At 40.3% G+C, this 14840-nt stretch overlaps 1 protein-coding gene across 4 annotated transcripts in view; it reads left to right on the forward strand.

The window, feature by feature from the left end:
* CTBP2 (C-terminal binding protein 2) overlaps window positions 1–14840 on the forward strand; it is a 231923-nt gene that overhangs the window by 185163 nt on the left and 31920 nt on the right. For 3 of the 4 annotated variants that reach the window (XM_045025959.1, XM_045025961.1, XM_045025960.1), the window contains one exon: window positions 14262–14416. In XM_045025959.1, coding sequence (XP_044881894.1) covers window positions 14262–14416 — 155 coding nt within the window. Of the gene's footprint in view, window positions 1–8714; window positions 8776–14261; window positions 14417–14840 lie in introns of those variants that run through there. The other variant, XM_045025962.1, reaches the window with a different exon arrangement.

Genomic DNA, 14840 nt, shown 5'->3' on the forward strand with positions numbered 1-14840 from the left:
ATCAAATTAGTTATGAAAACTATAAATCAATATGAAATGGCAATCAGCATCCTCTCCTGCTTTTGTACATGCCCAACATGGAAACTTTTCTAAATGTAATCCCTGTTGTCCTGTTTTCCAGCTGATGTAAGATCTCAGGCATGCCTCTTAGTAATGGAAGCTAGAAAATAGTGCATAGAAAAACTTCAGCACATTTTACTTGGAAATATTCACAGCATTTTCTGTTTAGCATAATCAGAAGGTCTAACCCTAACTGGTTAATGTTAACATAATTTAACTGCCACAAACACTTTAAAGTCTGGCATTTTCTTTATTTTCCACTAATTGTCTATTATTTCACTGTTACTGATGTGCAAATACAACTTTAAAACATACATATGGCAGATGGACAGCGAATCAGGTTAAACCACTTTCATTTTCCAAAAACTGAATCCAGATGTTTTGCTGATTGATACAGTTTTTTCTTTTGTTTGTGAGGAACCTGCATAGCTTGAACTATCAAGTTGTCAGTTTACTGAATACAATATAAGAGGTGGTTTGTAGCTGGAAAATCTGTATTTTGGCAAGTTGTTTAAATTAATGACCGGATTTGTTTTCCTCTATACTTATGATGGTATTTCTTCAACCACTCCCTTTTTCCAAAATGGACAGAGTATATTGAGTGGGTAACATTTCCTATACATATTTAAATTAAAAATGTAAGCAGCACTTATAATTATATACTGAGAGAGATATACCTTAGCTGGAAAAGTCAGATCCATATAAGGACTTTCCCAAAGAGTGGGTGTGTTTGGTTATGGAGTCTTGGTCCAGTGGAAATTCCCTTCCTCCCGTCTCTCCGGCAAGGCACTAAGGGTGCTGCACAATCAGGATTTCCATATGATTCACTCGGAAAACTATAGTGTGTGTTTTTTGCAGATGAGTTTATTGGGTATCATTCATGTACTGCTGTGGCCTGTAGATGGAATATATATAGGAGCAGAGAAAGGGTCAAATTCTTGCTGGCTTTTGTTCCTACTTGCTTAATAGAAAATCTGCAAAAGAGGAGGAAGGGTGGAAATTTGTTACCTTTACCCTTGTCCTGGCTCTTCAGCTGCATACAATGAATCCCTTGCCACTCCAGAAAACTGCCACAGTCCTGGAAGGGTTGTGAGGACAAGGGGTGTTTTTCACAAGTATGCTGCTTCCATTCCCTGGCCCGCCCAGTGATGAAAATGATGTGCCCCATGTGTGCAGCTTACCTGTTCTGTAGGGGGCAGGAGGGGTGAAAACACTTCTGATCAGAATATGGGTGCACAGCAAGAGTGCTGCTTTTGTAGCAGCTGGACCTTTTGGATCCAGATCCACCATAACCAAGAACTAGGACATCCAGTTTGCTTTCTGATGTTTTCATCCAGTGTCATTACAACTGTCCCAAGTGATGAGGCTTCTGTCACGACCCTTGGCAGTCTGTTCATTAGTCTACGTTCATACATCATGTCTTCAAAATATCTTTGAAGCCCTTGAATCCCATGGGGTGATTTCAAGTTAGGCCTCCTTGTGTCCAGATGGCTGATATCAATGCACCTCTTTCCGTGGGCTTTGCCTGACTGCTTTGTGCTGTTCTGTCAGCATTCTGTACTTCTTCCAACACAGAGACTGCACTAAGACATTGTCATGTACATTCCGTGAGGGTGGAGAGACTTAAACACCTTTCTTCAAAAAACACACTTCCCAAATGCAAAAGGATTTTTTACAGGCACCACTTTACATTTGGACATCAACACACTGCAAAATACCATCGTTTTTTCTAGCTGTGTGCATTTGATTTTGCATTTTTTTAAAACAGGTTGCATCCTGCATAGACTGTTTTTTGTGTCTTTTGATCTACTTTTTCCATTTTAATAAATATGAACAAATAAATAGTTGCAATGGGAGAGGAGAGGAAGAGATGCGATAGACACGAAGGACAAATTACATGTGATTGGTGTTGTTCTTCTGTAGTGCCATATGGCTATTGTGTGTGCCACAAAGACAAATATCTACACACCCAAGATAAAGAAAATCTGCAACGGGCCAAGTGGGAACACTATATGGAATTTATTTTGTCAGTCTTATGGATGATATAATTCTTGAAGATCTTTTCTTACATACCACTAACACCAAATTCCATGTTTCTGTTTTGGACATGGTGGGGCACATTTTCAGGGAGTTGTGTGGGGTTTTAACTGCCTTCATCACATTGTTTTTAATAGTAGTTAAAGAGCTCAAACCCCACATGGTGATGGGAAAGTTTGTGGGTCAGTGAGGTATTCTTACCTCCACAACAAAAAGCCTTAACAATGTTTTTTCTAATTTTATTTATTTACCTGAGCTCTCCTGTCTCTCTCCTGATTGAGCCTTTCCTCTTCCAGACACTTGTTTTAGCTTTCCTGGTAGCATCCATTAGTTCCCCATATGGACTCTCCCATCTGTTTGAACATCTGTCTTGTATCCTCTGACAGCTTCCAATGCTTCCTGTGGAGACATAATTAAGTTCCATTGGCCTTCACTCCTTCCTCCTCTGCTTCTTAATATTTTGATCAGCAGTTTCTTTTAGCTTTCTCTGATGGTCCTTGAGCTCCTGCTATGTATTTCAGCTCCTCATGCCAGTTACCAAACTTCCCCCAGCTGATTTGTGACTTGTCCATCCGTTCCCCCTGCTAGCGGATGCAGCTATGATTATCGGAAGTTCAAAATAACTTCTGCATACCCAAAGACAAAGTAACTTGGTACTGAACTTGTCAAGGAAAAGAGTAGGTTGGTTTTCAGAGCAGTTTTATTCTATCCACCAACCTAGGACCTTGTCCATCTCACATTGAGGTCAGTGAAAAGATTCTTTGGGAGTTGAACCAGGAACATAATTCTAGACCAGTGGTTCCCAAACTTGTTCTGTCGCTTGTTCAGGGAAAGCCCCTGGTGGGCCAGGCCAGTTTGTTTACCTGCCGCATCCGCAGATTCGGCCAATCGTGGCTCCCAGTGCCCGCGGTTCACTGCTCCAGGCCAATGGGAGCCACTGGAAGCAGCGGCCAGTATGTCCCTCGGCCCGCGCCGCTTCCAGCAGCCTCCAGTGGCCTGGAGCAGCAAACCGCAGCCACTGGGAGCCGCAATCGGCTGAACCTGCGGATGTGACAGGTAAACAAACCGGCCTGGCCCACCAGAGGCTTTTCCTGTACAAGCGGCAGAACAAGTTAGGGAGCCACTGTTCTAGACAGACACATTGGATGCATGCGGCTGTGTGCCTACATATTGAATGGTCCTGATGGCATCCAGGAAATCAAGGTGAAGCACAAATATCTTGTGATGGAAGGTATAGTATAAATAGAAAGCTGAATTATGTTACATTTTACATACTTCATGGATCACACCAAGCTTTAATAATTGAAACAGTATCCAGCATGTTCCTCAATAAGATTTTGTTCTGTTGAGAGATACTTTAATAGAAGGAAAGTTCTGCAGATTTTCATGAAGCTTGAAGGTTGATTTCAAGTCACTTAGGGCAGTGATTCTCAACCAGGGGCCTTCCATCGACTCATCTAGATATTTGCCTAGTTTTACAACAGGCTTCATAAAAAGCACTACAGTATAAACGAAAATTCATGCAGACAATGACTAGTTTATACTGAAATGTATGTACAATATTTATATTCCAATTGATTTATAATTATATGGTAAAATAAGTAATTTTTCAGTAATAGCGTGGCTGTGACACTTGTATTTTTATGTCTGATTTTGTAAGCAAGTAATTTTTAAATGAGATGAAACTTGGGGTACATTCAGACTCCTGAAAGGGGTGCAGTGGTCTGGAAAGGTTGAGAGCCACTGTCTAAGGGAAAATCATGCTGTTGGATGGTATCAGTTGTGGGTTACATACATCTCTATGTTCTGATGGAGGTGTGGGGAGGAAAGGAAGGGGGTGTGCCTGGCTGTATCATGCCTATCTACAGTGTAAAAGCTATAAGGATACTGAAACATCTGTGTCAAATACCACAGCTGGTCATTTCCATATTTGTAACGCTTAACTCCTATTCACAATAACTTTCTGGTTGTGTAGCTAAAGTTTAAAATAAGATTCATGTTTAAAAAACAACAGCAAAAAGCCACTTTTATATGCTGGCTGCATAAGGTTTTCTACAGCACTAAGCCCCTAGTAGTTTCCACAGAACATTGCCAGCATCAAGTGCAAACAGTTTTCTATAGCTCCAGGCACTTGAGTTCCTTAAGAGAGGGGAACCTTTGCTGCTTCTCTCCCGCAGAGATCTCCAGACTCTCCTCTTCTGTGAAGCTTAGGAATTTCTTCAGGAAAAAGTTTTCTGGAGCAGGGAAGCTGCACTGAGTTCCTGGGCTCTGCTGGAGAGGGGAGGCTGCTATTGTAGAGTAATTCTTCAGAGTTTCCTTTTTATATAAGCAAGCCCTCCTCAGCTGAGCCAGGCTGGGGCTTTGTCACCCATTTTTACACACCTCACTTTGTAAGTGCTAAAGTTTGAAGCAGATATGTCTTGCGGCTGAAGCACACATCTTCCTCAGGTAGAAGCTAGGTTGAAACAGAAAACTTGAAGGAGCTCAAGAGGGTCAAGGGTTGCCTCTTTTCTTCCCAGTGACCTTGAGAATGGATAAGCTCGCCCTTGGTGCCTGGGCTACCTGGCTGACTCCCCTAGCTCATACTTCTCTGCATGGTTTCTAGCTCTAGGGACACAAGGGGTGCTGCAGAATAATCCGCAGTGGAGTGACAGACAAGGGAGCTGGCGCTAGGCAGCCCAGGGCCCCTGGAGGTCAGGTTGAGTCTACAACTGTAGACCTTCAGGGGATCTCAGTTGAGGAAGGGGACCTCCATCTCCCAATGCCCTGAGGAGCTGCTAAGGTTTCTGGAGGCCCTGACTACAGACCTTCGGAAGTCTGCAAGAGACTCCAAGTGCTGACTCGTGGGGTTGAAGTGCTTTTAATTTCATCTCTAATAAAAACATTGGGACCTTGCTTTAACTGAAGAACTCAACAGAATCTGAACTATGTAGGGCCTCCACCGGGGCTCCGTGGATCTCTAACCACTAGTCCTTCCCTCCCAGAATGACTTCTAATGTTCAAAGCCCTTGAGCAGCTTCAAACAGACACCGTTTTTTGTTGCTAATCAATGTATCAGATAAATGTTCCCTTCTTTCCTCCGAAGCATAGATGTTCCTTCTTCCCATCCCTCTTGCTCTGCCCTTCCCCCAAAACAAAGTAATGGCAGACTTAATCCCAGGGTGGGCAGTATTCAGTCTTGCACTGGTAACTGGTTTAAGGGCCAGTATCTTGTGGGCTGAGGGTTAGATCCTAGCTCTTTTATCTCACTGGAAAGAGGAGATTTTTGCAGTCTTTCTCCAGTGGGTACACCCAGCACTTGTTTCTGGCTCCAAAAGTTTGAGATTTTGGACTTAAAAACTGTGCTACTGTTATATGTAGAAAGTTATTTTAGATAATTTCTCTAATGCACTAGGTACCTGTGTGGACCCTATCATCATAGTATTGAGTGTCTTCCAAGTATTTACAAGTAAAAATAACAATAACTCTTTCTTCCCTCCCAGGCTGTAATAAGAGAAATAGTTTGATTCATTTTTATAGGTTTGGTTTCATTTTCTGTGTGTTCTTGTATATACGTCTGAATGTAAATTGTATGCACAAAGAACGTATTGAAGGGAAGTTAAAGGAATGAATTCAGGTGTGGAAGTGTTGACACTCACAGTGATTAACTCTTGCAGGATTCAGTTTTGCAAGTTATGTGATATGCAAAAGACATCAGATGGTGCTCGTAAATGTTTGTCGGAATTTGTTTGGTGTGACCCACATAACTCACTTACTACTTTGCCACTTGCGAGTTAGTAAAACCTTTATACCACACCACATGTTAATACATTGCCAATTTTAAAATCAAGATTGGATGTTTTTCTAAAAGATAAACTTCAGTTCAAACAGGAATTATTTGGGGGAAGTTCTGAGGCCTGTATCATACAGGTCAGTTTTGAGATGATCACAGTAGTCCTTCTGGCCTTGGAATCAATTGAATAGAAGTAGGTAGTAACAAAATAAAGTTTTGCTTGGCTTGCTGCAGTCCATAGAAATGCAGCAGTTATTACAGATGAATGCTGTTATTTAGGATAAGATTCCCAGGCCCTTCTAAATACTTGTATTAATTTATGTCAGAATCTTATGTCAATTATCTACTTGTTAATAACAACTAAGAATACTTAGCATAGTACCTTTTGTTTTAAAAGTGCTCTACAAACATTGACTAATGATCTTGATACCCTTTTTAGGCTTCTAGTATTGAGTTTAACAAAGTCCCTTTTTTATTTCACCAAGGGACCAGGGCAAAGAGCTTAAGCACTTGCTAAGCTTTAAGTACATGAGTAATCTTTTTGAAGTCAATGAGGACTACTCAGGTGCTTAAAGTTAAGCAGATGCTTAAGTACTTTCCTAACTGGGTCTTAAGGGCACATTCCAACTCCCATTAATATCAGTAGAAAGACTCCCATTGACTTTAATAGAGGTCAGACCAGGCAGTTATGAGTTCTCCAGAAAGAAATCAAAGCATGCTTTATAGCAGTGGTTCTCAGCCTATTTATCATTGTGGGCCGCATATGCAGCTCTCTCTGTGTTATGTAGGCCACATCCACACAATATATGAGGATGTCACATGGGCCGCAGCTGTGTGCTGATTGGGCTGTGAGTGGAGAACCACTGCTTTATAGCAATCCTTGCTGTTAAACTGCATATCTAAAGTGAGACTTGACTAATGCTTGGCCCAGCGTACTGTGTACTTATAACAGGACCCCTGTGCACCACAGAAAGGTGTATGCCTGTAAAATGAGATTGGAGTTTTTTCACCAAACAGATTTTAACAATATTTTATATTTATTTTAAAAATCTGTTTGGGGAAAAAACTCCAATCTCATTTTTTTTGTAAATATGCTGGGCTTGATGGCGCTGTCCTTGTGCAGAACAAATCCGCATCAGAGACTATGGGGATCTGGCCTGAACCACTGTGACTCCCTGGCATCTGGTGGGAATTTTGGTCTGTTTATTTTTTTTAACTTTCCATTTAAATAGACGACTTCCATCCAACAATTCCCAGAGGCTTTGCAAATATTAATGAATTTATCCTCACAACACTGAACTGCATAGTGGCTCATAGCTATATAGCACTAAAGGCAGTGTGGTCTGGTGGTTAGAACATTGGCCTTGGACTTAGAGTCAATTCACAGCTCTGCCACAGATTTCCTCTGTTGCCTTTGTCTCGCTTGCCTCAGTTTCTCACTTGTGCAGTGGGGATAATACCTCACATGGGTGTAGTGAGGATAAATACAGTCAAGAGTCTGAGGTGCTCAGATGCTACTGTAAAGGGGACCATATACGTACAATAGATAGATATGTATTATTGTCCTTGTGTTATAGATGGGGAACTGAGGTGCAGAGAAGCTCACATGACTTGCACAGTCATGTTAAAAATCTCCGAGAGCCAGGAAACGAATCCAGATTTACCAACTCTCTATGGAGTGGTTTGGTTTGAGGTTTGGGTCCGTTATTTTTTCTATTCCCCGTCAACAATTACAACAACAAAACAAGAGCAGCAAGAATTGTCAGCCAAGAATGTGGAGGCAACATTTTCCAGGCAAGGGGAAATTTCCTGTTTCTTTTCTGTTTGGGCACATATATCTGTTAATTAGGCAAGTTACCGTGGTTATGGTGACCCATTAAGATGACATGGGATGTCAAGGAAGAATGGAGTTATGATTAAGGTACGGGTCTGGGAATGAGGAACGGATGGATGTTTTCTCCTTTCCATTATTTTTCATTGCTGAACACCCTCTACACTTCCTAATTTCAGACAGAAGCTGATGAGCCAAAAGGTCACAGTGAAGCACGCTGTTCTCAGAGATTTCTGGCCCAACTGGAGTAGGGATCTCATGTTGCAGGGTTGCTAGCCCAGTTTTGCAGATGCAAATGGTACTGCTAAAGAGCCAAATTCATCTCTGGGGTGAGCCCATTGAAAACCAGTTGACTTACACACCAGGAATAAATTTGGCCCCTAAATTTTGGGTACTTATCTAAATCAGATCTCCGAACCCTACTGCTGTTGATCCCTTGGATTGCTGTTGTTGCAAGCTATCGGTTTGAACATGGAGCCTTGTTCCATATACTGTACATAGAGAAGCATGTTTGACTTCTTTAAGTAATGAAAAACTGCAGCATGGCACAGATTAAATCCATTCAAAACAACCAAGAAAAGAGACGTATGTGCAAGTCAATGAGAGGGGGGAAAAAAAACCAACATATACAAGCTCTTTAGTGTGCACAGCATAAGATTTTTTGGCTGGCACTCACATGATTTTATTCAAGGGCTGGGAAAGAACTATGATTAGTTAAAAGCTTCGGCAAAGTCTGGAGGGAGTGCTCTAAAGAGTTTGGAGCTGCACAGAGGTGACTGTAACTCCTCTAGCAATTTCAGACTATTATTCTGTAGCTCAGGACAAAAGCCTTTTCTTTCCCTCCGTGTTCAAAGAGACATTTGTCTTGAGATGTTGCAGCTGTGGGCTGTGGGATTGCTTGTTTGAAGATACTCCTTCGTAGACGAGAGGAGAGTCAACGCACTGAAAGTGGTAGTATTTTATCCTGTGTGGGGGGTTTTTCCCCCTCTTCTCCCTCCCTCCCTCCCTCCCTCCCTCCTCTGCTACCATGTGCGGTTTTTAATAAGAAGAAGAATGTGGAGGCAACATTTTCCAGGCAAGGGGAAATTTCCTGTTTCTTTTCTGTTTGTTTAATAAAGTGTGTAGTTGACTGTAAAACTGTAGCTACGACTGTAAAACTGTAGCTACTTTGTTGTGAATGTGTAATTCAATAGATTGTCGGGCTTGCTTCTTGATACACTTTTATATAGTGCAAGTGAACATGTTTAAAGCTTTTTTTTTTTTTAATAGCTGCGTGGCGTAGGCAACTGAGATTAATAAGTATTAGGCAAATGGCTTCTGCTTTTGTTTCTGTGAGATAGTACCAGCCGACTTGCGGTCACACAAAGACTGCCATTTAGCAGGGAGCACTCCCTAATTCTCTTGGCAGGGGTGCCACTGGAATCGGATACAAGTGGGTGGCAAAGGGGAGGAGCTGCAAAAGAAGACAAGCAGGCTTTGTGTATTAAAAATGAAACAAAAGCACTTTATACACTGAGCTGGGTGCAACAAGCTGTGCTGCTTTTGAATTGGGGTGGAGTTTGAGTTCTCAGTGTTACAGGGAAAGGGTTTTTTTCCTTTCTCCTCCCTTCCTTAAAAAGCTGTCCACTGAAATGCTGGAAGAAGTCCATAGATAGCAGGGAATGCCCCAAAATATATAGAATGAACAGTACTTGGGTCAGCTTTGCAAGCTTTATTATGATTTATCTTCAAATCAGAAAGCTTCAAATAAGTGGAAAGCTTTTTTAATGTTATACATACCGGTATATATGTATAATATATTTCCTAAATGATAAAGAGCACTAATCTCACTAGAAAAAGAGACATTCCATGTCCTCCATCCAGCTCTGCCTGTACTCCCTCTTATTTGTAGCTACATGCCCATGAATTGAGACAGAACTGTGCATTTGTTACAGTGGGGATGACTCCTTGTTTTATGTGCTTAATAACTCTTCATAGATTAGCTCTGTGCTTTATATTATTTTATATGCTGCGTTTCCCTTCCCCATGTTCCCAACACTTACGTGCTGCAGAATTAAAGGTTTAAGGCCCATGATTTAAACCTCGACTGGGAATTTTTAGTGGGGGAATTTTTTAATTACTTTCTGATTTTTTGCGTATCAGATTCTTAATGAAGCAGTCATATGTGTCAAATGTGTTGCATAAGTTAAAAGAAGGAGAAAAGTTATATGCAGTTTGAGTCCATAAATTTGATTTTCCTGTGTCCCAGCAGTTTGGTTTGAGTTTGTGTATAAAATATATGCATAATAGAGCTGTAAAGTTTATATACAGAGTCATAGAGCTACAACTAGATAGATACAAAAAATGAACCAGCCAAGGAAAATATATTGCACTGTATGATTTAACTTGCAAACCTGTCAATGATTTTTATTAAAATGTAATTACTCTATATTATGCACTTCATCTCATATTGATCTGCTTCAAAACTTTATTTCTCTTGCAAATTGATGTAAATTACTTCATTGTAGTAAGAGAAAATGAGAGCCATTCTTCTAAATATTCAGCACAGTTTCCAGCTCACATTCATCCTGGGCAAGTGTATTTAGTCTGTAGACTAGCTTGACGTGTCTAAGGAGCCTATGTCATCACACACAATTACATCCGTAATCCCAAGCAAAGACACAGATGTCATGTTTGCAAAAAAAAAAAAAAAAAATTCTTGTGACCTACAAAGTCACTTATGTAATGATAGGATGATAAAACAGTTGGGTGGGAAGGGTTTCAGTTTAAGTGTCCAAGTTTCAGATAGCCATTGGTTTTGTTTTACTTGTTTCATTATTTGAAAAAATAATTACCAACCTCGTCTTGTCTACATCACTGTTTGTAAATAGCTCTTACCCTGCATAGGCAGCAAGCTCTGATTATGTTTGGCTGAGAAACACATTGGCCAGCGCATGGTGTAAATCCCAGTGATTACTAAAGTCATTGTCCTGGTGGTGATGTAACTATTTTCACTGTGCCATTTGCCTGTGTAGCATATTCTTTCTTTGCCGATAACAACACGAGGCTGTTATTATGTGATGGTCTAGGCTTGGTTACACCTTAGTAACATTTTAGTCAGTGTTGTGATTAAGTTGCTTATTAAATAGGAATAATGCTTCACTTATGGATGGTAAGCATTTGAGATTTATACATGTTTTATTCTTGTTTATCTGCTTATGGCAAGCTTCTTTCACTTATCCAAATCATCTCAGCTCTGTACCATCCAAACTGACACAGTTGCACTTCCATCTGGATAAAACACTGCTAGCATGATGTATTACTTCCAGTAAGTGCAAATGGAAATCTCCATAGAAAAAAGGCATCCTGTTTAGAAAAACGTTCATGTTAAATTTTGAAAATATTTCATCAGAACTTGTTTGTTTTGGGTTTTATCTTTTTAAATCCCCCTCAACAAAACAATATCTGAGAACCATTAAACACATTTCTGCTAAATTTGCCTATGCCCAGGGTTTCTTTTCCCGCCTCTAAAACAAGTATAGCAAGTTTTTAACCAGTATTCAATACACACCAGTGTAGATTCCTCTCTGGGGTAAGTGAGTTGGCTTCAGTGGAGTTCTGCAAAGCATGGTTTTGGCTCATTGTGTTTCAGTCTGTCTTTCACATATTATTTGATGTAGATCTTGCTAATGTTGTTCACCTGACTGAATAAATGGATAACAGTGCATGTTTAATTTTGTCATTTTTTAAAAAATCAGCGTGGTGGCATTCTCATTAATTTCCTTCCCTCGTTGTCATTTTTTGGCATCAGGGTTACACTGACACCGCTTTTGGCCTTTTCCACAGCAGGATATTGCAGTGTTGACCATTATCCAGGAAGCCAGACTGCCACCACAGTGCTGCAAGTGAGAGATCTTAGTTCCAGTCAGTAAACGATCCCCCCTTTTCTGGGTTCTTTTTTTATCTGCTTTTTGAATAGCTGCAGAGTCGCAGACTATAGCATTTGTTCTGTAATGCTCTTTGTTTAGGTAGTTATGACTTCCCCTGTGACCCTCCTTAACTAGTCACAGGTCTCCACTTTAGAAAGGAATGGGAAATGTAATTTGATTTTTCGCACTTAAAATAACTCCATTGACTTCTCCACGACAAAATAACCCAGTGCTTGTCCAAATAATCATCATAAACGATTACTGTAATAACTAGTAAATTGATATGTTTGGAACTTAATGTAGCAAGGAGATGACTATAAGATCAGATGGTACTGAAGACATTCTTTACTTCCATCACCACCTGAATAATATAGTAGAGTAACTAGGTAGAACAGATGTGTTCTTAACTTAGACAGAAAAAGAAAATCAAAAAAAGATTCTGCCTGGTTCCTCTATCAGACAGGCATCTCTTATGGCCAACATTTTAAAAAATGGCCTCTAATATTTTTGAGGGCCAAAATTAGAACACATTGGGCCTGCATTTTCAGAAGGGCTGAACATCCACAACTCAAATCAGGGTTAACAGGAGCGAAGGGTATTTACAGCTTCTGAAAATCAGGCCTAAGGTTGCTTAAGTTAAATACCCAGAATTAGCTGCCATCTTTGAAAATTTGAACCCAGAACACTTAATGCCATAGGTCACAGATCCAAAGTACTATGCTCTCCAGATACTGATTCATTTAAAAAAAAAATTACTTTTTCATCCAGTGATTTCCAAGCACTTTACAAGTGTAAAACCTCAGACATCTGTGACATAGGTAAATAGGATACCCAGGGCTCTATGAAATATTCACAATGGAATTTGAAAAATCTCAGTGTTTGAGGGCTTAGCGTTGTATACCATTTTTGCTTGGAAATGGGACCATTTCTGAATGATTCTTTTTAACAAAATTCAAAATTTCCAAGTAAAATCCTCCGTTTTTGAATTTTCATTCCAGTATATGTGGGGGCGGGGTTGTCTCTTGCATAAAAACCGTGAAATCTTGCATGTTTTGGTGCCAGTCCTCCATTTTACAAAGCTATCACACGAAATTAATTTAGGGCACTTAAGCACATGCATACTGAGACTACTCTTATGCATAAAGGCACACGTGTTTGAAGGAGATGGGCTTTACTGGACTGTGAAATTGCCTGGAATTATACTGTGAAAATATTTTTGCAACATTTTGTGAAAAAAACCAACAACAAATTAAACACAGTCACAGAACCCTAATTATATCCCCATTCTACATACTGATAAACTGAGGCCTAGTATCTTTTAAGTGACTTATCCACAAATGAAACAGTGAGTCATTGGCAGAGCTAGGCATAGCACACAGGAGTCCTGGTTCCTGGTCCCCATTTGGCACAATCGCTTATTGGTTAACCTCAGCTTAAAAAGAGAAGAGGCTGAGAACATGTAGTTGTAGAAAAGGCAGCTCAGTTTAACAGACACACAATTACATCTTGAGTGCAAAATAAACGTGTGGGAAAACTTTGTGTAAGTGGATCCATGTAAGAATAACAAAACCCCTCTGAGCTGTTTCCTGGCTGCTGTCACTCCCAGCTCTGGTTGCACATGCTCAGGAAAGTATCCTGAAGATTTCCTACAGCAGCTGGGGTGGGAGAGTTTAAGGTATTGTCCCCATATGTGCACACAGATTCCTCTCACCTGCTCCAAACGCCAGTTTACAGTGTGTAGTGCAGAGACAGAAGAGCAACAGTTACTCTGACTTATAATATTGCTACTGATTTCATGAACTAAGATGTGTGTGTAGGGCATCTCCCCCACTCAACCCTAATGATACACATTTGTACAACAAAAGAGGTTCCTGTTCTATTTCTATTAAAGGCCTGTTTGATCTGTTTCTCTTGGTTGGCTCTTCCCTTCCTTTTCCTTTTGGGGTAAACACCTGTTTGTTTATGGAATGATTGTTGCCCAGAGTCTATTTACTGAGGTAGTAGGAATGCTAGAGTCTTTCCTCAAAAACCACAATTTTAAAGGCCTATACAAACATTTACAGTGAAATTCTGACCCCATTGAAGTCAGGGCTTCAGTGGGGCTGAGATTTCAGTGTTGAACAAATTAGTTTGCACACACTCAAGAAAACAAAACTGGGGAGTCTGTCTTGTTTGTTGACATATATAGTACTTGAAATATACGGATATCCTAGCAAAACCTAATTCTAGGGCCATATTCTGCTTTCACTTACACCTGTGTTGATCAGAAGTAACTGCACTGGAGTTAATGGAGTGGCACCAGTTTAAAAAAAAAAGTGTGAGATCAAAGTCAGGAGCCCTATCGTAATAGTAGATGGAGTTGGAAAATGCATGGTAGATCAGAGTCTACCCTTTAGGAAGGGCACGGATGTATTTCCCTAATAGAGAATGTATCGATAGTCAACTGATACCTATGATGCTGAATCTCCCAGCATCCTGCTCCTCCATCCAAACTACTTCCTAAAGCTTCAAATACAGTAAACTTGTGTTGTATGCAGCCACTTCACACTTGACACTGAAACCAAGTTCAGCTAATACCCAAATAGGAGCAACTATAGACTGAGAAGTGTTTTAAGTCCTGCTGATCTAACAGTCAAACTCCTTTTGATTGCAGGTATTCGCCCACAAATAATGAATGGCCCTATGCATCCTCGTCCTTTGGTGGCTTTGTTGGATGGAAGAGACTGTACAGTGGAGATGCCAATTTTGAAAGACTTGGCTACTGTTGCATTCTGTGATGCACAATCAACTCAGGAGATTCATGAGAAGGTAAGTTTAACTTCTGTAACTTCATTGAGATGTTTTTGAAGGGGGAAAAGATGCTTGTCCTCTTTAACAGAGTATTTATTTTCCTGTTTGGGTGCTGCATTTTAGTGTGATGAACTGACCATACTTCTAAAAATATCTGTGGCTTAATACTCAGCAGAACTGGCTGGAAATTGGGATGTAATTTTCATGGACATTTCAGGGGGGAGTTGTTTTGTTTTTTGTTTGCCTTTTTTTGCATCAAAATTTTGATTAAAAAATGCCCTCAACATTTCTAATTTCGAAGTTTTTCAGACAACTCTCAACAATTCAGTGTGAGGTCCTACGCTCAACTCAGTGGCATCGGTCTGTCTGTTTGGATGTAAACTTTTGAATGTTGCACCCAATCAATTCCAAAATTTCAGGGAAAATTCTAGGTGTCAGTGGG

This window comes from Mauremys mutica, chromosome 7 (genome assembly GCF_020497125.1).
Source record: "Mauremys mutica isolate MM-2020 ecotype Southern chromosome 7, ASM2049712v1, whole genome shotgun sequence".
Taxonomy (NCBI): domain Eukaryota; kingdom Metazoa; phylum Chordata; order Testudines; family Geoemydidae; genus Mauremys; species Mauremys mutica.